Source organism: Theropithecus gelada, chromosome 11, assembly GCF_003255815.1.
Source record: "Theropithecus gelada isolate Dixy chromosome 11, Tgel_1.0, whole genome shotgun sequence".
Taxonomy (NCBI): domain Eukaryota; kingdom Metazoa; phylum Chordata; class Mammalia; order Primates; family Cercopithecidae; genus Theropithecus; species Theropithecus gelada.
Window position 1 is genome coordinate 44200996 of NC_037679.1, and position 23910 is coordinate 44224905.

The 23910-nt window shown below is 33.3% G+C and overlaps 1 protein-coding gene across 2 annotated transcripts in view; it reads left to right on the plus strand.

Moving 5' to 3' along the window:
* Positions 1–6: 6 nt before the first annotated feature.
* The window catches only part of LRRIQ1 (leucine rich repeats and IQ motif containing 1), a 209838-nt gene continuing 185934 nt past the window's right edge, over positions 7–23910 (plus strand). The window contains exons 1-8 of one of the 2 annotated variants that reach the window (XM_025402587.1): positions 7–100; positions 2074–2232; positions 4398–4509; positions 8608–8699; positions 10647–10764; positions 11972–12195; positions 15867–15941; positions 19610–21241. In XM_025402587.1, the coding sequence (XP_025258372.1) occupies positions 2101–2232; positions 4398–4509; positions 8608–8699; positions 10647–10764; positions 11972–12195; positions 15867–15941; positions 19610–21241 (2385 nt within the window). In that variant the 5' untranslated portion in view covers positions 7–100; positions 2074–2100. The remainder of the gene's footprint in view (positions 101–2073; positions 2233–4397; positions 4510–8607; positions 8700–10646; positions 10765–11971; positions 12196–15866; positions 15942–19609; positions 21242–23910) is intronic. The other variant, XM_025402586.1, reaches the window with a different exon arrangement.

The following is a 23910-nucleotide window of genomic DNA, read 5'->3' on the forward strand; positions in this document are numbered from 1 at the left end:
GGACTCTCTTCCTTGGGATTGGCTGTTGCCATGGATACGCTTTGTGTAGAGTCTATGGGCGCTGTCTTACAACCAAGCCGAGGAATCTCGCTGCTGAAGGGTGAGCCGGGGCCTCAAGGCAGGGATTCCTGTTGGGGGAGGTGAAACAGCTGTGGGAACTCAGGTCGAGCCGGGACACTCTCTGCCTGGCCAGACTTCCAGGAAAGGGAGAGACCGCGGGTCGGGAGATGGCTGTACGGCTCTAAGAAGCTCGAGGCTCCCTTGGGGAGCTCATTCAAAACTTAAAGAGATGCTTTGGCTAGATAGGGACATTCGATGGTTAGTCACTCACTGCTCCCCACAAACCATTCTTTCCTTCCTTCCTTCCCTTCTTGTCTCCCTCCTTTCCACCCATTCTTTTTCTGTCCTTCTTTCTTTCTTTCTTTCTTTTGGTAATATATAATTTATATGAACCTTGTAAAGTAGATTTCTCTCCTTTTTCTTTACAGGGGTTGAAGGTTGGAGTTCCTTAAGCTTTTCTACTTTTGACAGCTTTAGTGAACTCCAAACGATTCGTTATCAAGTTAGAGCACTTTAATGCAGCCTATTTACAGTGATACCCATCTGTGACTGCACGTCATATACAGTAACCACTAACTACAGGTGGCTACTGAGGACTTGAAATGCAGCTAATCCTGAGATATGCTGCAGGTGTAAAACACACAACAGATTTCTAAGAATTACTGTCCAAAGAAAGAATATAAACTCTTTGCCATGATATTAATAATTAATTTTGTGATTACACGTTGAAATATTTTGGATATGTTGGGTTAAATAAAATATATTGTAAAAATTAACTGTACTTGATTCTCTTTTGTTTTTAAAAAGTTGCTAATAGAAAATTTAAACTTGCGTAAGTGCTCAAATACGTAATTGGACAGGGGTGATCTAATGAGCTAGTAGACGAATAGAGAGGGTCATGGTAAAGGAAATGACTCTTACCTCCACCATACTCTCCTGCCTCTCTTTCTACGTAAAGTTTATTATACCTGTGCATTTTGCTTTGTAGGCATAGAAAAAAAAATCTAACTTTCCTTCTAATAAAGCCTTTTAAATGCACTTTGAGTTCCATTGCAGGATAATATTTTGCCCTGGTTCTGTTTGGAGTTTCATTTCATTTTGTTTTCCTTTTCTTTTCTTTCTTTCTTATTTTATTTTATTTTTTATTTTTGAGTGAGTGAGGGAGAAGGTTGTCGGTAGAGTTGATTTTGAGATGATTGAATAGAGTGAAAGGAGGAATTAACGAAAGGGAAAGAGGATGGAAAGAAGGAATGAAGAAAAGAACAAGAAGATAGGTGGAGATCGAGACCATCCTGGCGAACACGGTGAAACCCCGTCTCTACTAAAAAATACAAAAAACTAGCCGGGCGAGGTGGCGGGCGCCTGTGGTCCCAGCTACTCGGGAGGCTGAGGCAGGAGAATGGCGTAAGCCCGGGAGGCGGAGCTTGCAGTGAGCTGAGATCCGGCCACTGCACTCCAGCCTGGGCGACAGAGCGAGACTCCGTCTCAAAAAAAAAAAAAAAAAAAAAAAAAAAAAAGATAGGTGGGAAGGTCAGGCTCTTGAGGAAAGAAAAAAAAAATAAGTTTAAAGTAGTGTCACGAAAAATAAAACGATAGCTGACTAGTATGTTTTCAAACCTTTTTTGGGATTAAGACCAACAGTGAAAAATAAAAAAAAACCCAGAACATTAATAAAAACACATATTACATTGCAACTCATGCATACATACATACATTTATATGTATTAATCACTGAAACAAAAATTTTATAAACAATTCTGATCTTTATTATATATAGTGCAATTATATAAACATATAAATCAAGAGTATTATGGTACAGTTACAGTTGATCATTTTGTAGTCAAATTTTGAAAAGAATGATTGAAGAGATAAAACAATGTTTGGTGTAACCATAAGAAGGTGTGATAAAATTTTGTTAAATTAAAACATGTTTATATAAATATGTTGGATTGGTATGACAAATTAGAGAACACATAAGTTTTAGTGACATATTAGCCTCTTCATTTTTTAAAGCAGTTCTGTGCTTTATTATGAAGAATAATGGACGATGATGATGCAAAGCTCAAAGCAGAAATAGAAGCTGAATTGGATAAACTCAGCATTTCCTCCTTGGAAAAAGAGGACATTGAGAGTGATTCAAAATCAGAAACCCAGAGTGATGATAGTGATACAGTAAGTATTGCACTTTTGAGCCCTTTAACAGGAGTAGGCTTTTCAGGAGAAATATTACTTTCTTAGGATATTTTTATATACTTCTCATTTTTAGCAGCATTGTTATAAACAATTTATATAAATTATATTTAATATATATAGTCACCTATCTTCATAAAATTGGGATTATTATTATATATATTTTTATCCTGATTTTTGTTTTTACTTGTGAACATTTTAGCATGATTAAATTACATGGGAAGAAAAATGTATGTGAAATCTTTTGACTTATCAAAATGGTTACTTTTGGGAATAAAACAAATTATCCTTTTATTTGTGTATTTTTACCAATGTTTATATGCTTACAGAGTTCATTCATGGATTTATTCATTTATACCAATATCCTTAATCCAACTGGAATTTATTTTCAGGAATGTTATGAAATGTAGAACTAATTTGAAAATCTCCTGCACATATTGAGCTAATTTTTCCAGTGTCTCTTGTTTAATAATCCACCTTTTCTCAATTGATTTGTCATTTGTCTTATTGATAGTTATTGTACATATGATCTACCCAAGGCTGTCTATTCTTTTCCATTACTTTGTTTATTATTTTCTTACTGTTGTATATTTTTAAATATTGAATGGATCAAATTCTTCACATTGTTTTATTATTTTCAGATCTTAACTAAGCTTTTTTTAAAAAAGAAAATTTTTTAAAGATTTCAGAACTTTGTATTTTATTAGGATTGCACTAAACCTACCCATTACATTTAGAGAAATTAATATTGTTACATTATTATGTCTTTTATCCAGAGCTAATTTAAATGAGACAAAAAAATCTGAAATTTTTATTTGAATATGAAATCTAACAGAATAATGGACTGTATTATGTTATACCTTGTTATATAAAGGAAGAAGAAAATTTTAAAGCCCTTCTATTTCAATTAAGATACCTCACTATTATTTATATCACTTAGAATCAATGTAAGTATTATTACCAGGGGAAAAAATTATTAACTAAGGATTTAAGATTATGAACTATATTTCCCAGGACATAACAACAATCTCTATAATCCAGGTCGTTTCATTTGAAATGCTTCTTAGTTAAACAAGAAATAGAAATCTCAATGCAGAACAGATGTCAGAAAAATAGAATTGATATTTTTGTCACTATTTTTAATACACTACTTTATCAGGACTCATTTTATGACATATAATTTTACATGCTTTTCTGTAGTACTAAGAGAAAGCTAATATTTTCTCATTATCTTCTGATGTTCATTCTCAAAACTAAACACTGAATTTCATTAATTAGGATGGAGAAAATAAAGCTGGCTATAAATCCTAAATTCAACACATGAAAACACAGTATGGCAGACAATATTTATTTTTAGTTAAATGAAAGCAGGTGCATATCATGTTCTTCTATATAGAAACATTTATATTGTTTCATTCATGCTATGCTTGAAGTCCCTCAACGAAGTGTTGTCATCATGTAGATATATGTAACTTCAAGATTATTATTAACATTGTTCATAGATGCTTCAAGTATTTTGTTGTTATGAATATTATTTATTTGCATTATATTTTCTAACTAGTCATGGTGTTATTGGAGGAAGGAATTTAATTTTCACATTTTGCATATCAATATATTTAGCTATTTAGAAAATTTACAAATCGATTTATATAGGCTGTATTGATAGATATTTTATAACAGTTCACAAATGTGACTAAGTTTGTGTATGATAATCACAAAGCCAGTTTTGAATGGAATAAATAATTATATCAGGTATTAGTTTGACATTAAATATTTTGAAAAAATAATCTTGCAGCTTTGATTAATATTTGATACAATTTACTTGAAGTTAGAATTAATCTAAAAATATATACAACTATTGAGGGCATTCAAAAATAAACAGCCTCTAATAAAGTTAACAAAAGTGATGTGTAGGTAACTCTTTTCATTTGTTTTCTTAGAGTTTTCTAGAAATGCACAACCACCTGAAAATTAAAAGCAAACTTTAGCCAAATATATTTGTCTGAACTATGCTGCTTGTATGGAACCCTTTTACTTCATTTACATGTTTTGTTCACATTTTTGATGTGGAATGAAGCGTCCAAAATTTGACACATAATTTTGATAATAAACACTTTCACAGTTTCTTGTATTATTAACATTTTTAGGATTCGGTTGAATTACCAGAATCAGTTCTTCATTGTATTAACATCATAAAGAACAGGAGTAAAGCTGTTGAAGAGCTCATTCTTCAGGACCTGGAAGATACTGGTATTTTAAGTAAGTACTGTTTTCATCTGTCTGGCAGATAAGCTTTCTGTACATATGAACAAATTATAATTTAGTAAACTCAATTGCTTATAGTTCTTATCTCTTACTGTGCGAATGTGTATACATTTAGTGTATTTCTAATATATCTACTGTATATTGGACTGTTGGGTTTAGTTCATTCATTTTTTTTTTTTTTTTTTTTTACTATCTTTCTTAGGTCTTCAGTAAATACCATCAGCATTTTGTTTCCGCAGTTCTAATTAATACCAGACATCCTTTTATTTTATATTAAAGAAAATAAAACTAATCAATAGACTGTTTTAGCAGTATCAGTATATACATAATTTTTTGGGAAAAATACAATCATTTGATTGAAAAGCCCAACAGTATGTTTCTTGAACTGTGCCAATTTGCTTCTTGGAATTGTTGTAAGACTAATGGAAAAATCGAAGATTTAATTAGAATTAATCTTGGCTTGGTTTATAATGAGAAATGGCAGCATTCTAAATGTTCAACAAGACCTTTTTTGTTGAATAATATACCTATTTTTAAAAATGACTTAGACAAATATTTAATGGAAAAAATATTCATGATATGTTAAAAGCTATTTTAAAATTAAATGGCATTTATGTAGGTATTAGTATAAATTAGAATGTAGATATTCATATTCATTCAACAAATATTGCTTTGTGATAGAATATGTTCTAGTCACTGAGAATACCGCAGTGAACAAAACAGGCAAAGATTCTGCTCCTCTGTTTTAATGTTGCAGTGTAGGCAGACAGATAATAAGCAAATATGCAATATTTCAATAGTGGTAACTGCTATGAAGGAAAAAAATGTAAGAAGATAGAGACTGGGGTTTGCTGTTTTAAATCGTCAAGGAAGGTCTCTATGACGAGGTCTCTATTTGAGCAATGACTTAATGAATGTAAAGCTGAGTCACATGATTATCTAAGAAGCCTGTATTCTGGAAAGAGGGAAGTATAAAGTCCCACTGAGTGGACTTAATGTTTGCAAAACAGCAAGTAAACGTTTCTAGTTTTATCTGAGAAAACAAGGGATTAGATGATATAGGGCTCTTCTAAACCATTTTGTGGACTTTGGATTCTATTCTCAACATATACAAATTTTTGAGTAAGCAATGACAGTATCTGAATTTTATTTGGAAACAATCATTCTGTTGACTGTGTAGAGAATATGCCTTGAGGTAGTCAAGCTACTACAAGACTATTGCAATAATATGTTAAGAGATGAGAGTGGTTTCAGTAGACATGAAAAAATATGGTCATATTCTGGAAATTGTTTTAAGGTGGAAAGAAAAGTATATATTGGTGGACTGGTACAAAATGAAGAGAGGAAGGTGGCTCCAAGATTTTTGTCCCGAACACCAGCATGAATTGCTATGTAAAGATTTACTGTATATTTTGACAGTGATTATCTATGGTTGAATTATGAGGAATGTTAATGACATGTTTTGTTTATTTTTACTAGGTTTAAACAATGAAAATATAAATACATTGACAGTTATACAGACTATTTATAGTCTAATTATGAAAAAGATAAAAGAAAACACAATTGTAGAAATTAGTTACATGAATTGTGATACAACTACATTTACAGCAGTGGTTTAGAAAATTGTGAGATCTTGTATATGACTCTAGTGTAATCTAATCTAATCTGATCTCTAACAAGATCAAACAGATCAGAGCCTTATAAAAGATATTTGACAATCTCAATGAATAAAATAATTTTCCCAGAAAATTTAAATTAATTTAATTATTTTAAATGATTAATTATTTAAATTATTTAAAATTATTAAATTTAAATTAGTAGAATTATTTTAAACATAAATTATTAATTTTAATTTATTAAATATTAAATTAAAATAATTGTTAAAATTATTAAATTTATTATGTTTATTCATTAAATTATTACTAATATGTATTATTTATTAAATTTGGATTTATTGAAATTTAATTTAAATTATCCTTTATAATTTAATAATTTATATATTCATTCTTACATAAATTATTTAATTTAAATTATTTGTTACATTATTTATTGCACAGGATGATAGTTTAAATTAAAATTAATTAATGATTTTTCAAGAAAAATTATCAAAATTATTTGAAAAAGTGAAAAACAATTAAATCAATAATATGGCAAAGAGGTGGAAAGACACTTCTCAAATGTTGCTAAACTAGGAAAGATGTTAAACTAAATTCTTACAACCCATTAAGGAGCAAAAATACTTTATTTCTAAAAGCTATTATTTCAGATCAAAATTGTATAAGCATAGCACAAATAAAAGAAACTAGAAGCTAGTTTCATTTATGAATATAGATGTATTGATTGGGGTTCTCAGTTGTAGAAAACAGACCCTGTAGCTACTTTAGGCAGTAAGTTTTCTTAGTTTATTTTTATAAGGAGAGATGTTCTGAATATTTATTGCTGTGTTATGAATATAGATGTATTGATTCGGGTTCTCAGTTGTAGAGAACAGACACTAGCTACTTTATGGGCAGTAAAGTTTTTTGTTTATTTTTATAAAGAGAGATGTTCTGAATATTTATTGCTGTGAAACAAAGTTAGAAAGTTAAAATAATTTATTATTATACCTTTTGGTTCTGTTGGTTGACTAGGCTAACTTGGACAGTTCTTGCTTGGGTTTTTCATGCACTTAAAGTCAGATGTTGATTAAGTCTGTAGTCATGTGAAGGCTTGACTAGATGAGAATTCCAAAATAGCTCATTAAAATGTCTGGCCATTGATGCCACCTGTTGACTGGAGAGTTCAGATGTGGCTTTCAACTGGAGGCCTCTCTCTGTGGCTTTCACTCCTCAGATCATATAGATTCTGAGAAGTGTTCTACAGCAAAATACCAAGAGACCAAGGTGGAACCTTGTAGGGCTTCTCATGATCTCTTCTCAGACATCATGCGTCATTTCTGCCACATCCTGATGGTCACACAGGGTCAGCCTGTGTCCTATGTGAGAGGGAACTAAACAGGGTATGTATACCAGTAGGTATGATTCTTTGGGAGAAACATCTTTGGGGACTATCTACTACAATAAGTAACCGAATTATTAATAAGACTGAAAAAGCAGTCTCTAGTGTAAACATCCAAGGTGAAGAACAAACCCCACACATATATCATAAAACTGGGCTTCATCAGAAGCTGCTGTCATACTTAAGAAGTTCAGAAACATTAATCCTCTACTATACACTCTTGTCTCCCAGCTCTGAGCTCCCTCTACCACATTCTGGCCCATAGAAATAAAAATATCATCACCTGCCTCCCTTTAGACATAATATTTTATGAAAAAAAGAGTTATGTAAATATATTTATGAACATAAACTAAATTACTCTCAGAAATCTAGCTGCAAAGGTATCTGGATGATGTCATTTTTTTTTTTTTCTTTTTGACCTCTCACAGAGGAAAGCTTGCCAGAAAGGTAGTGAAGAGGTGTTAAAAGAAAATCTATAATATCTGCCAAACTAGGTGTGAATAATCAGCCAGCAGAATGGTCCTCTGTAAAGTTAGTTTACTGTTGGGAAACACTACCATGTTATAACATATAAATTGAAAGAAAGAAAATAAACATAACTAAATCTGCACACATAATTAAAAATTACAAAATTCAACAACTCATAAAATAAATATAATTCCTCTTCATTTACACGGTAATAATTATAATTTTAAAATTAATATTTTTATTAAAATGTGTTCAATATCTTGTGCAAGGTCATGTCTGGTTTGTGGCAGATAAAGTTGAATTTTTGTTGATTTCTAATCAAGGTGCCATTGCAATATCAAGCAAGGCATGTTTCTTTATGCCTGGGAAATAAACTTCAGGCACGAGAATATGGAAAATGATAGTCAAAGCACTTTAGAAATTTATTGCTTTTATTTTTAGAATAAAGGGAGCAGATTTCCTCCATTGTTTATTCTTAATTATTTTTCTGTTATTTTGAGTTACTCTTACTGATCAACAATATACCCTGATAGAATTTGAGATTAAAAATTAAGAAAGGGTTTGAAATTTTGAGATGTTGTATTGTATTCTAATATTGGAAGTTATATATATATATTCTTTTTCTAGGCCATAGTTATGGAGCAGTTTCTGCTAATCGTTTGCATTTAAGGACAGGACTATCAACTGAATATGAAGAAAGCTCAGAGCAATTAATTAAGGTATATATTCAATATTTGACTTAAAATATTCACTATTACAATTAGAAACTTTATCTCTTATACAAGATTGATAATTCACTGATTTAAATATTAAAAATTTAATTATTTTTAAGCAAATCATCTGTGGTTTTATGGTTTCCTCTGGCATATGATAAAAAACACTCAATTTTCAATCTTTAGGAATATTAAAAGTGGTGGCCTGAGCCATTTATACCTGGCAATTTAATGTGCATGTTGATAAAATAGAACTGTATTACACAAATTTTGTTGTCTAAAAATTCTGAGGAAAATAAAGAATATATTCTAATTTGCTCTTCTTAGGAATGTACTATGTTCCAGCAGAGACTTTACAGAAAATTTAAATTTATAATACTTTATAGCAGTTTTTAGAAACAAATAAAAGAAAAACTTACTTAAAAAATAAGAAGAGCCTTAACAGTTTATTAAGTTAAAATCCCACAAATGTATTTAAGAGAAAGTCTCTCCTAAAGATTCACTTCTTAGATTGATTTTTATCTCTTATTTTATCCAATTTTCTCTCCTTTTACCTATTTCTCCTCCTTAATGTGTTTAACATAATTTGAAAATTGCTTATATATCTCTTATTCTTTTTGAATGTTTTACTCTATTGAATTTTTTGGTAATACTTAAATTTGAAATATTAATTTTAAATTATTATACTGTTACTTCCTTGGAATACAAGGCCTGTATCTTTCCAATTAAAGTATGGTGAAAATATAATTATGGAAAATAATTGATATAAATAATGCATATATAATTTAGGTTAGAGAATAGTTCTCTTTTTCATCATGTAGAATATACAAAAAGTTTGTCTATGTGAATATATATATATATATATATATATATATATTTTTTTTTTTTTTTTTTTTTTTTTTGAGACGGAGTCTCGCTTTGTCGCCCAGGCTGGAGTGCAGTGGCTGGATCTCAGCTCACTGCAAGCTGCGCCTCCCGGGTTTACACGATTCTCCTGCCTCAGCCTCCCAAGTAGCTGGGACTACAGGCGCCCGCCACCACGCCCTGCTAGTTTTTTGTATTTTTTAGTAGAGACGGGGTTTCGCCGTGTTAGCCAGGATGCTCTCCATCTCCTGACCTCGTGATCTGCCCACCTCGGCCTCCCAAAGTGCTGGGATTACAGGCGTGAGTCACGGCGCCCGGCATGTTACCCACATTTTGATTACTGTAGCTTTGTAGTAAGTTTTGAAATTGGGAAGTGTGAGCTACCCAACTTTGTTCTTTTTCAAGGTTGTTTTGGCTTTTCTGGATCCCTGGTTAATTCCATATGAATTTGAAGATGTTTAACTTTCTTTGGGTTATATTTGTATAAATATGTTATTAATATATGTTTCAAAATTGTCTGAAATTCCTAAAATTCTGATATCTTAATAAATGTTATCAATAATAATTACAGTTATTTTGTCAAATTGTTATATACTACAGAAATAGCTGTATTTCTTTATCAATTGTGTCATTAACCGTGGCTGGAATAGTCAAGCCAAAAGTCTTTTGTCATCCACAGGCAATTATTGTCTTGGCCCGTCTTGGCCTCCCAAAGTACTGGGATTACAGGCTTGAGCCACCGCGCCCGGCCTAAAACAGAAATACATTAAAAGGAAAACATTAGTAGAAACATTTTGAAGTGATTGTCAAGCAGTTTAATTGAATATTGTGGAATAATATTAAATAATATTAAAGACTTATTAGAGTTCTGAAAAACATAAGGAGGGTTACTTACGCTTGCATGGGAAAACTTTTTTATTCATTGTAAAGAGAATAATTATCAATGTACTGCAGATTTGTATTTGAGAGAAATCTGAAGCACATTAAAATTCTTGGTATATACATGTAAATATTTAATGTATTATTAAAATGACAGCTTTACACTCTATCTTGATTTTTTTAATCATTAGTACTCATTTAACCTCTTAGATATTATCTGAAATAGAAAAAGAAGAATTTGTGAGAAGTAAAACCACTTGTGCCAGTCCTGATTTTGTTCCTGAGCCTATTCCTCACGACTTGCCTATGGATGAACATGTTTTACCAGGTGGACTAAATCGCTCAATGATATGTTTGTTAATTTTTATATGATTGATTATAGTTATCTCAAAAAATTTGGACAGTTGTTTTTTGTTCTTTTGATATTTAGAAAAACAATTACAATGTTTGAATATTATTGTGCCTTTGCTATACTTATTAAATTACATATCATCATAGACTTTTATGCCTTCTAAATATACTTGATTTAAATATTTTTGCCACATGTTCAGCTGATTGCAATAGATTTCACTATCCCTGACTTTATTTAGTATCTCTTAATTATCTCTTAACTATTTCTTAATGACACACACACACACACGCACACACACACACACTCGTGGATTTTATTTTTATATTAAGTTTTATGAATTTTTTTTTTTTTTTTTTTTTTGATACTGGAGTCTCGCTCTGACCGCCAGGCTGGAGTGCAGTGGCACGATGTCTGCTCACTGCAAGCTCCGCCTCTCGGGTTCACGCCATTCTCCCGCCTCAGCCTCCAGAGTGGCTGGGACTACAGGCGCTGCCACCACGCCCGGCTAACTTTTTTTGTATTTTTAGTACAGATGGGGTTTCATCGTGTTAGCCAGCATGGTCTCGATCTCCTGACCTCGTGATCCGCCTGCCTTGGCCTCCCAAAGTGCTGGGATTACAGGCGTGAGCCACTGCGCCCGGCCCCTATTTTGTGAAATATTTTAAGTCAACTTATGCGACTTTATTCACTTCAGTGAAATTTCTTTTTTTTTTTTTTTTTTTTTTTTTGAGACTGAGTCTGGCTCTGTCGCCCAGGCTGGAGTGCGGTGGCCGGATCTCAGCTCACTGCAAGCTCCGCCTCCCGGGTTCACGCCATTCTCTGGCCTCAGCCTCCCGAGTAGCTGGGACCACAGGCGCCCGCCACTTCGCCCGGCTAGTTTTTTGTATTTTTTAGTAGAGACGGGGTTTCACCGTGTTAGCCAGGATGGTCTCGATCTCCTGACCTCGTGATCCGCCCGTCTCGGCCTCCCAAAGTGCTGGGATTACAGGCGTGAGCCACCGCGCCCGGCCTCAGTGAAATTTCTATGTCTATTCAACAATGCAACGATTTTTACTGCTGCATATTCTCGCTTTGGGAATATGTTGGCTTTTTTTTTAAATTTTAAAATTACTTTTATACTTTGAATTAGTTTTGACAGTTTTCATCTTACAAATAATGACGTTATTTTTCTTCATGAATCCAGATGATGCTGATATAAATTTTGGATACTATGAAGTGGAAGAAAAATGTAGACAATCTTTTGAGGCTTGGCAAGAGAAACAGAAGGAATTAGAAGATAAAGAGAAAGAAACTCTCAAAGCTCAGAGGGATAGAGAAGAAAAACAATTTCAAGAAGAAGAAGAAAAGCGACATTGCTGGATGAAACAATTTAAAGCTGAAAAGAAGAAATTAGAGAATATTCAGAAGGTATTTTGCTTTTGTTTTTCATATTTTTTAAAATCAGTAGCTACCTCTGAAGAATATTGATATTTGTATTGTGGTGCAGATTGAGCTTAATGGTATGACTTTTAATTACTCTCTGATAGAGGAAGAAATTGACTGTGAATTAACAGTATTTAATATGAGCTCCTTGATTAGTTTTTATTGAAATTCATTGGAAGTTCAGACACACTTTTGATCTTGGTGGCCGATGGAGTCTATGAAGTTTCAAGGGTCATCCTGGATAGTCTGAAATTTACAATATAAATTGTTGTTTTTCTTTATATGCTTCTAAACATTGGAAAAAGCAATGAAAAATTCTTGAGTATGCATTAACCTTGCTATGTGGTCTGGCATATGACATGTAAAACATATTTAAAAGTAGTTCAACCATTTAGGGACAGTCTGTGCCCCACCTTCGTAATTAAGCTACTTCCTTGAACTGGAAACTTTTTGGTGTGAAGTTTTGTACCGTTTTTATTTCTGTCGTTTGTGTTGTTGGTGTTGTTTTCTCCCTAGTAGAGCCACACAATCAGGTCATAGTAGTGGTATATCGATATTGTGAAACTGGTGGATTTTAGGACCCTACTTGCAGGTCATCAGAACCTTAGAATATTTGGATAACAGGCATGACTGACTTCTCTCTCTTTCCTGATTAAAGTTGATTTATACATTAGCCAGAACTCACTGCGTTTGAGTGTTGCATATAAAGAACATTAGCTTGTTCAGCATTTTTTTAGTCCTCCATGTTGAGTACATTTCATTTCTTACTGTGTAGAAAATAGACACACTAAAGGCTGGGCACGGTGGCTCACGCCTGTAATCCCAGCACTTTGGGAGGCCGAGATGGGTGGATCATGAGGTTAGGAGATTAAAAAAATTCAAAATAAGATTGAGTATAATGTAGATTATTGGAGTAGTATTTGTTGGTTTGTACTAAAATGCATAATTGTTATTAAGTGTTAGTGGCATTTTCAGATTTAAAAAACATCTGATTTCGATCCTATTAAGCAAAGTTTTCATTTTTATTTGTTTTATAACCAAAATTTGCTAACTACCTTAAGGGCAAAGCATTCAGCTGTGGCCTTAAATGATGCAAAGGAGATCTAACACCAAATCCCACCCTCAAAGAATTATAACTTATTTTTTGAAACTAATTTGCAATTTATCATATAATTATGATTTAAGAAAATGCAATAATATTAGGTGTAATGAATTCCTAAATATGTCCTTCATTATGCCTTGGAACTTAAAAGTTTCCAATGGGACTAGCCCACAAGTTTATGACTGACTCTAAATATATAATTTACTCTCAGTAGTTCTTTCCTGGGTTGTTAGCTGCCTCTCCATTCCCCAAAATAGCAATCACAAATCTCTTAAGAATTACACTCAATTCCTCCCCCCTCGTTATTAGCAAATAATCATATAACTTTTTTTTGCATCAAATACAAACTTTCTCTTTTAATTCCACAGCTATTTAGTATCAATATCTGTATTCATCCTTCTTAAAATTATTACTGGCCTTCCCTCCTATCCCAGTAAGAAAGGTTTCTTCCTTCTGCCAAAGGTTAACTTTTCCTCCTCTACTTTATATTTTATCATTTTTCAACCTACACCTGCTTTTTCCATATGCTGAAACACTCCTATCATCTTCCTCCTTTTTTATTGTTTATAGGCATGTTCAATTTCCTCCCATCCTAAAAACAAAACAAAAGAAAAATCATGAGATCATTCGTATATTTTTCTTTAGCTGTTCTTTGATTGACTTTTTAAAGGCTGTGTATAATAGGCTTCTTAAAGAGTGGTTATTTATACTGTATCATTTTTTTCATTCTCATCCAATTCTAATCCTGCTAGGTTTTTTGCAGCATTACCACACTGCATGAAACTGTTCTTGAGGAAGATAACCAATGACTTCTATATATTATAGTCACATGTTTCTTTCAGCTGTTTTGGCCTCTAGTATTTTATGCCAGCAAAAATTTGATGGTTGACCATTTTACTTTCCCTTGACTTCTGTAAGATCACATTGTCTTGATTCTCTCACATCTTTGGCAATTACTAATTGATATCCATTTTAGACTTCATTTTCTCTCTCTGTCCCTGTGTTTTCCATTATGCTGTTCCTGCATTGCTATAAAGAAAATGCCTGAGACTGGGTAATTTTTAAAAGTGGCACACACTTTTAAATGACCAGATCTAACGTGGACTCAGAGCAAACTCTCACTTATCACCAAGGGGATGGTCAAAGACTTTCATAAGGGACCTGCTCCCATGATCCAAACACCTCCCAGCAGGCCCCACCTCCAACACTGGGGAGTAAGGTTCAACCTGAGATTTGGATAGGAGCTAACAGCATGGATTCTATTTTTGTCCCTTTCTTTTCTTACTTCATATACCTCCTCTCTTGATAATTTCATCTTAATGAATTTCCTAATGTGTCCTTTGTTATATCTTGGAGCTTAAAACAAATGACCATTGATAACAAATCTACAATTGTATCAAAACAGGGTAGACTACATAACTCTCCTACAAAAACTGCATACTCAGAGAACTTTATGTATCTAAAACCAAATGCATTGTCTTGCTTTCTGAGTAGTTCTTCCCTGGGATTCTTAATTTTGATAAGCCACATTATCATCATTAGTCCAAGATAGAAAAATGAGGATAATGTTTTATTCTTCCTTCTTTTTTATTACTATCTTCCTTCCAATTATTGCATTAGCCATCTTCTCATCCATGTACTTTACAGCTCCTTTGTAGTTCAAGCTGCCTGAGGGTCTAACTTGGAATATTTACTATATTCTCTAATTGGTCTCCTTACCTTTGGTCTTACATTTCTCACACTTATCCATAGCACTGTGAGACAATTTTTTATTTAAAAATATGTTACTTCCGTGCTTAAATCTCATAAAAAATTCCCATAGCTCATATAAGATAATGATCAAAGAACTTTTCCTAGCTCAAAATGCTTAATAAGTACCAAAAATTGTTTCTCTTCTTGAAAACCTAGTGATTTCAAATACAGTATTTTGCATGAAACCTTTCATGATCTAATTATCATGCTCATTATGATTTTTTATATTTTTCCCTTGTAATAAACTTATTCTTCTAAATTTTGGGTAATGTGTAAATTTATGATAGTGTCTTCACGTTATCAGAAGAGTTTTTGAAGAAGGGGGTTGTATTTTACCGATCTTTGTTTATTCTGAGGAGTCTTATTGAATGTGTTGATACAGAGTTATTGAAAGAAAACCATTACTTTTTGAACTGATTTATGTAAATTAAATGGTATGGCATGGTGAGAAAACAATTGTAACACAAATCCCATTTTACAAATATTATTGTAATTTTTACAATGCCCAACAGTGTTTCAAGGCAATGCATTATATTCTTTGAATAAACATACTCAAATAAACACAACAACTTTCCCAGGTTGCAAACTTCTTTCTGTTCTCAGAATGGAAACCCTAGGTATTATTTATGTGACACTTCAGTTTGAGATTAAAGTTGTTATCCCAGTACTAAAAATTGAAAGCCATTGGTTGGGTTGTCATCTTTAACTATTGTTTACAAATATAGGTTATGAGAATCATATATAATTAATATTTTTGATATTGGAGTATAGTCATATTTATTATTATCTATCATATGTTCAGCAAGAACAGGACAAGATGAATGATGAACTCTATGAAGAAGAGAAAATTTGGAAAGAGAAATTTAAACAGCATGAGGTATCTATATGTTGTTTTTAATTAGCACATTAAACTTTCTTTTTTTTTTTTTTTTTTTTTTGAGACGGAGTCTCGCTCTGTCGCCCAGGCTGGAGTGCAGTGGCCGGATCTCAGCTCACTGCAAGCTCCGCCTCCCGGGTTCCCGCCATTCTCCTGCCTCAGCCTCCCGAGTAGCTGGGACTACAGGCGCCCACAACCGCGCCCGGCTAATTTTTTGTATTTTTAGTAGAGACGAGGTTTCACCATGGTCTCGATCTCCTGACCTTGTGATCCGCCCGCCTCGGCCTCCCAAAGTGCTGGGATTACAGGCGTGAGCCACCGCGCCCGGCCTAAACTTTCTTTATTTGAAATACATTACTATACTTGAAATGGTTATTTTTAGATAATACTGCCTAAGTAGTACAAGATTTTAGTTTATTACAGCATTAAAAATTTATTAATCCTCAGAAACACTTCTTGAAATAGAATGTCTTGAAAATGAGTTAGCTGATTTAGTGAGTGTTGTCCATATAAAATTGTAATTCTAACATTTCTTTTAATGTACCATTTTGAATATTTATTTATGTTCAAAGATTGCTATGAAAGCTTACTCTTTTTCCTAAACACAATTAATTTTGTTTTGAATGTACGATTATTCTGATTATACATTTATTGAAGTTTTAGTTTTTATTTACTCCATAGGTTTTAGATACAATTATTTTAAGTAATTACAAATTTAAAGTAGATATCTCCCATAATCCTGTTATTTAGCTAAACATTATCGTTTTTTTGTATTCCTTTCAAATCTTTTTTAAATTTATATAAATCCGCTCCTGCAAAAGTAGGTGCCTACTGCACATTGTCAAATTAAAAAGCTGGTTAAGCATGTAAAGAGACAGGGTCATGTGAATGACAAGTGACAAAAAAAGACAATAATAGCTCACCTGTAGATAATCTAAATGTTAAGTATAGTAGAGCTGTTAAAATACCTGTAATTATCATCCAGGAGCAAAATACTTAGACAGGTGATGTGAAAAGAAAAACAACATCTGTAATGAAGTATCAACTATACATTCTAGGGTTTAAAAAATTCAGTATATAAAATTAAATTTCAGTGGGTAAATTTGATTGGACATAGCAGATGAGACCATTAGTGAAATGAGACAGTTCAATAGAAAATATCCAAATTAAAGCACAGAGTAGAAAAAAAAAATGAGAAAAGAGGAAAAGAGCACAAGGAATATGTGATACATGGTGAGAAGATATGAAATTTGTATTATATCTTAAAAGGAGAGGAGAGAGAGAATGGGGCAGAAGCAATGAAGTAAAGAGATAATGGTTAAAAAGGTTTCAAATTGTTTTTAAAAAATCAACCAGCATATTCAAAGATGAAAAATAATTTCCAAGTAGGATAAATACAAAGAAAATGCCACCTTGGAATAAATAGTACAATTACTGAAATTCAAAACAAAGGGAAAATAAAGTCTTAGAGGCATCTGGAGGATAAAAGACGCTTTACCTAAAAAGGAGTAACAGTAAAACAAATAGTCATCTTTAAGTAAAATGATGGAAGAAACAAGACGGTTCAAAAAACACAAGTATTCAATGATAATGGTTTCTTTATTAGTGTTCTTTGAATCCTGACTCTTCTGCCAATTTCTGGACTCAATTTTTAATTTCCTGGAGTATACACTTAAATATTTTCTTTTTCTTTTTCTTTTTTTTTTTTTTTTGAGACGGAGTCTCGCTCTGCCACCCAGGCTGGAGTACAGTGGCCGGATCTCAGCTCACTGCAAGCTCCGCCTCCCGGGTTTACGCCATTCTCCTGCCTCAGCCTCCCGAGTAGCTGGGACTACAGGCGCCCGCCACCTCGCCCGGCTAGTTTTTTTTTGTATTTTTTTAGTACAGACGGGGTTTCACCGTGTTAGCCAGGATGGTCTCTATCTCCTGACCTCGTGATCCGCCCGTCTCGGCCTTCCAAAGTGCTGGGATTACAGGCTTGAGCCACCGCGCCCGGCGATACTTTCAAAAAATGTTTTTGGATGCTAGATTTTCTCAATCTTTGTTTGCATATTTGAAAATAGTTTTAGTTTGCTTTCAAAAATGGTCAATTTCTTTGGGTGTAGAATACAGGTTTATACCACTTTTAACAATGTAAAGATATGACTTCATTGCATATTTATTTATTTTTGCCTATGCTATCTATGATTGCAAATTTGATGCCTTTTCCTTACGTTCTTTTGAAGCTTTAGGATTTTTCACTTTATACATTCATCCACACATATTTACTGGTTTTCTACTAGGTCAGGCACTTCTCTGAGTGTTTAAGATATGGCAGTCATAAAACTGAAAATAATCCCTACTTTCAAATATGATACACAATTCCCAAGGAGGAGAGATACAAAGAAAATCACACCTTGGAATTAGATAGTACTATTCAAATTCAAGACAAAGGAAAAATAAAGTGTTGGAAGCATCCAGAGGAAAAAAGACATATTACCTAAAAAGGAGCACAGTAAAACTAACAGCTGACATTCCTTAGAGTTCTGAAATATTGCTAGCATCTATCTAAGTGTGTTGTGTATGTGTGCATGCAATGTTCAGTCTTTCTCCTATGGCTTTTTGTTGTTGTTTGTAAGAAAACGTATTTTTCTATTATTTTCTTCCCTTCAGTTTTTCTCAGTTCTTTATTCAGGAACTCCTAATAGTCATGTGTTGGAGTTTCTGTGTTAATCTTCTTTACCTCTGATATATCATTTTTATCTTTGTTATTATTTGTTGTTGGGGGAAAACATCTAATTTTGAATGTTTTTTTAAAGTAATCAGCTGTCCAGCCATTCTATTTTGATTATTTGAGTTTTTATTTGAACACTTGAAATATGAGGTTATTCCTGTTTAAATATTTTTTCTAAAATATCTTTCTTTAAATGTTTATCTAGTTTATTTAATAGTTCAATTTTCTCAGAAATTGGTTCTTCCTTCTGCTAATTAAAATATAGTCTCATATCCTTTTTGTTAGTTTCCCGTAGATATTTTCTTAATTTTGTTGATCTGCTTACTTTTGGTTTAGGACTCTAGTAAAAATAATATTTTCTCACCTATCTCTAAATATTTCATTAAATACAGTAGTATGTGGTTATCAACTATTTTGGTCATTGAGAAGGGGTAAGATATGTGAGTAGGCTGGTTCTGGATATTGTTTTTATGTAGGGACTATCTGACTTTCTTGGTATCATAAGTTTCACAAAATAATTCCTGTTTTTGCAGTCTCAGTACTAGCTGAGTCTTCTTGATCAGAACTCTCATTCCAGAAAGTTTGAAGTCCTTTATTTCTATGTGGTTTTTAGCCTGTGGTTTCCCTTTTGTTGTTGTTGTTGTTTGTTTGCTTTTTCTATGTCTTTCTGATTTTATGTTTTCTATCTTCAAGGAAATCTCCAATTTATATCTGGGTGGCTTAGAATACATATAACATTAGAGTATCAACTTAACAACATGATTAATTCATCTCCTAAATATTAAAAAAGTGTACCCTTTAAGATAGATGACTTTAGTTTCTCTAAATAAATTTTATAGAAACTTTATTAAGATGTCAGTTTTAGTATTTGTTTTCAATCTATATTTCAGATGACATTTTAGTAACATCTCATGTTTAGTTTATGCTGACTACCATGTATCTTACTTTGTTTTAGGAGTATATTAGAAACTTGCATTTACAAATGGAAGAAGAAAGGACAAGATTTAAAGACCAACAGGAAAAAGAAAAAAATGGTTTGTTAAAACAGCAGAATAATGCAGCTGTTAAAATTCAGGCTAAATATAAAGCATTTGTAGCCTATCAAAAATATGGCCCAATTATTAAAGAGCAAGTTGAAAGTAGGAAAAGGAAAGCACAAGAGTGGAAGGAAAAGGAAGCAAAAATACGACAGAAGGAGGAAGAAAATCGAAAAAGATTAGAGGAAGAACAAAGGATAAAAGAAGAGAGAAAAAAGCAAAAGGAAGAGGAAAGGAAAAGGAGAGAAAAAGAGTATGAAGACAAAAAGAATATTATGAAACAAGAAAGAAAGCAACTAATAATCAAGGAAAAAATAAGATTAAGAGAAGATGCAAGTCAACAGCTAATAATAAGTAGTGCATTAAAGAAGAGAGAATATAATAACAAACATTTAAGTCTTGAAGATATTTCAAATGATAAGGGTGATATAGCCAAAAATCTAGTGGATGAAAATTTAAAGAAGCAGGAAGATGTTCTCCTTTGGCTAGCTGAGGAATCAAATATGAAAGAAAATATAGATAGACAGACTATATTAAAAGAATCAATACAAGTACAATTAAAAGAATCTGTATCAAGCCAAACAATTCTGGCAGATTTTAAAATGGAAGACAAAAATGAAAACCTAGCAAAAAAGCAATGTTCAGAAGAATGGGTCAAGCAAGAAAGAAAATATGAAAATGCAGATAACAAAACTGAATTGGGAGACTCTGATCTAAAAGAAAATCTGAAAGAACAGTTTCCACTGCAAGAATTAAAGTCTGATGCAGAAAAAGAAATCATGAAACATGTCATAAATGAGAATATGGGACCAAAAACCCAGATAATATTAGAACATAACCAAGAAATCAATGAAGTGAAAACCAATGAAGCACAGAAAATAATCAAAGATAATCAGCAGAAAAAGATACAAAAAGTAGAAAAAGAAGAGATACAAGAACAGAATGGATTATTATACAAAGATAAGGATACTTTAGTTATTTCAGTGAAACAAAAATCACGCTCACTAACATCAGAAAATTCCAAAGATGTAGGAGAAAACGTAATATTACAAGAAAAAGAAATTTTTTCAAAAGTCAAGGAAATTGAGGAGAACCCTAAAGACAGTGCTTGGAATAGTGGCATTGTGATTTTTAACACAACTGATACCATGATAAATAAAGAAGGCAAAAGAAATGACCAAGATTATGTGTTAGGTAGACATGCTCCTTGTGAAGACTTGAGTGACTATAATGCAGAAAGCTCCATGGTATCTAAAGAAGTAAACTCTCTTAAATCTGAGATTAGAAAAATTTCAGAAAAATGCCCTGAAAATGGACCTGAACCTGAAAGCATGACCTGCTCTGTACCAGAGTCAACCCTTCTATATTCTATTGAAGAAAAGAGACTAGCCTGGATAAAATCATTTAAACCTTGGCTTGAAATTTTCAAGCAAAATCAACAAAAGAAAATTGTTAGAAGAAAGAGACATGTGAAATGCCCAGCCAACATGACACCTGCTTTGGATAAACTGGAAATTCTTCCATGTGGCCCTTGGGATACTTTACAGCAGGTATTTCTAATTTTATGATACTTTTTTATATTTAATTGCAATTAGCTCTTTAAAATGTAACTTTTCAGATCTTAGAAAAAGAAATATTTTATATACAAGAATTGTCTCTCTTGTTTAATAAAGTTATGAATGAAGTATTACCCCATTTGGGAGGGAATATATCTCAACTAAAATAGCTCAAGGCATCTTCCCTAAGTGACAGTCTATAAACAGCTTTGATTTATATTTTTTAATATCTTGAAACCTATGTTCAAGGGCCCTACAGTCATTATTTTTTATTTTTATTTTTTTTTTGAGGCGGAGTCTCGCTCTGTCGCCCAGGCTGGAGTGCAGTGGCGCGATCTCGGCTCACTGCAAGCTCCGCCTCCCGGGTTTACGCCATTCTCCTGCCTCAGCCTCCCAAGTAGCTGGGACTACAGGCGCCGCCACCACGCCCGGCTAATTTTTTGTATTTTTAGTAGAGACGGGGTTTCACTGTGTTAGCCAGGATGGTCTCGATCTCCTGACCTCGTGATCCGCCCGTCTCGGCCTCCCAAAGTGCTGGGATTACAGGCTTGAGCCACCGCGCCCCGGCCTACAGTCATTATTTAAACCTCTAAGAATGGAAGCATACAGAAAGTTAGGGTTAGAATTATAGTAGGAAACGCCTAAGTAAACAGAAGTTTGCTTTAGACTTGAGCCACGACACCACCTAGTGGTTCCTTTTGGAATAAAGTGGATTCCCGGGACATGACCACTGTTGTGAAAGAAGGGCTTGCATGATAGCAGACCCTAGAACTCCTATCTAGAAACAATTATTTAGTTCTGTGCTATTTAAAGGTGGTGCCTGTATGTCTGAAACGTAAAATAGTTGTCATCAAATGTTACTAATTTTATATGGTTATGGAGAACATTGTTTCAACCAAAATTAAGACACAGAAACTAACAAACGTATGGAAAAAGGGAAAATAATATTTTAAACAGTGTAACACTAGAAAGGACTTATGATTAAAATACATATATTTATCTAAGGCCTGAAAGTCAAATATATTCCATAAAGTTTATTTAGTTTCTTGATAGACTTTCTTGCTAGACAGATGTCTAGGAAAAGGAACAATCATATTAATAGGTAAATATTATTTTGTTTATTCATTCAGCAAATATTCATCTATCCAATAAGATAGTCAATATTCATTGGTGGACTAAATAAAAACAAAGAAAACTCAGTCTTTTCCTTTACAGAGCTTAAACAAATAAATACACACATAAATACATTATGGATCTTGAGAATTGCTGTAAATAAGACTTCAGAGTATCCTGTGAGAGAATAATAAAACAGTGGGATTTTGAAGAGATTTGTGGTATATGAAATAGCAATATAAGAGATGAGAACTGGGACATACACTTTTAAGTGTCTTTTATTTCCTAGGTAATGTATTTGCCACATCTATCAGGTCTGTAGAGCTACATATAGAATCTCTCCTCTGCTCTTCCCTAATTTTTTCCCTGGGCATGTTATCTCTGGAATCATGTTTTAGCACTTTTCTTTCTCTGACATATTGCTGCAGGCCTTCCAATATGATAACATTAGCAATTATTTAATTTTCCTCATGAATATCTGTTAAAGCTAGGCACGAGTGATGGCTTCATGCCTACAGTGTACTTGCTTCAAAAGTGAAAATGAAGTTATAGAAACAGTAGTGTTCCTCCCTTTTCTTGTAGGTATCTGTTGTGTCCAGTGAGAAGGAAGTTAAGGTGTGTGAATCTCTTTCTCCTTGGCATTTCTTCTCCAGCTCACTCTCTGTTCCTTCTTTCAAACGCTTGTCAATTTACATAAAATGATAATTAACTTTCTTTTACTTTTCAGAGCAAGGCCTGACAAACTATTAAAATCTATAGAATACCTGAAGATTTGTTGAAATGTGGATTCTGATTCAATAGGTCTGGTGATCCACCCATCCTCCATTCTTGCAATGATTCTAAATGATGATGTTGGTGCTGGTGAATGGACTAATCTGAGTAGCAGTGTTCTAAAGGGCACCATAATCCTCTCATCACTTCTTAAAGCAACTATCTCAAGCTTTTAATTTGGCTTTGAAGCATCAAATAGACAGTATAAAGATGAAAAATACACGTGAATGTGCCATATAGATGCCAAAGTGTTAAGAAAATATCCCTTTTGTGGCCGGGCGCGGTGGCTCACGCCTGTAATCCCAGCACTTTGGGAGGCTGAGGCGGGCGGATCACAAGGTCAGGAGATCGAGACCATGGTGAAACCCCGTCTCTACTAAAAATACAAAAAAATTAGCCGGGCGCGGTAGTGGGCACCTGTAGTCCCAGCTACTCAGGAGGCTGAGGCAGGAGAATGGCGTGAACCCGGGAGGCGAAGCTCGCAGTGAGCTGAGATCGCGCCACTGTGTTCCAGCCTGGGGGACACAGCGAGACTCCGTCTCAAAAAAAAAAAAAAAAAAAAAGAAAATGTCCCTTTTGTTACCAGACAACTCCTGTAAAGAATCTGTTCCGTAGATAGCTTACTATGGTGCCTTTATTCACCACTGTTACTACTGATCTATGGCTCACTTTCTTTTTGACCTTCTGATCTTTTAGCTTCAGATCTCTGTCCTTATCTTGACCGCTCACCGCCATCCTTGGGATGTCCTTCTGGAGATAAGCTTAGAATAAGTTTATTG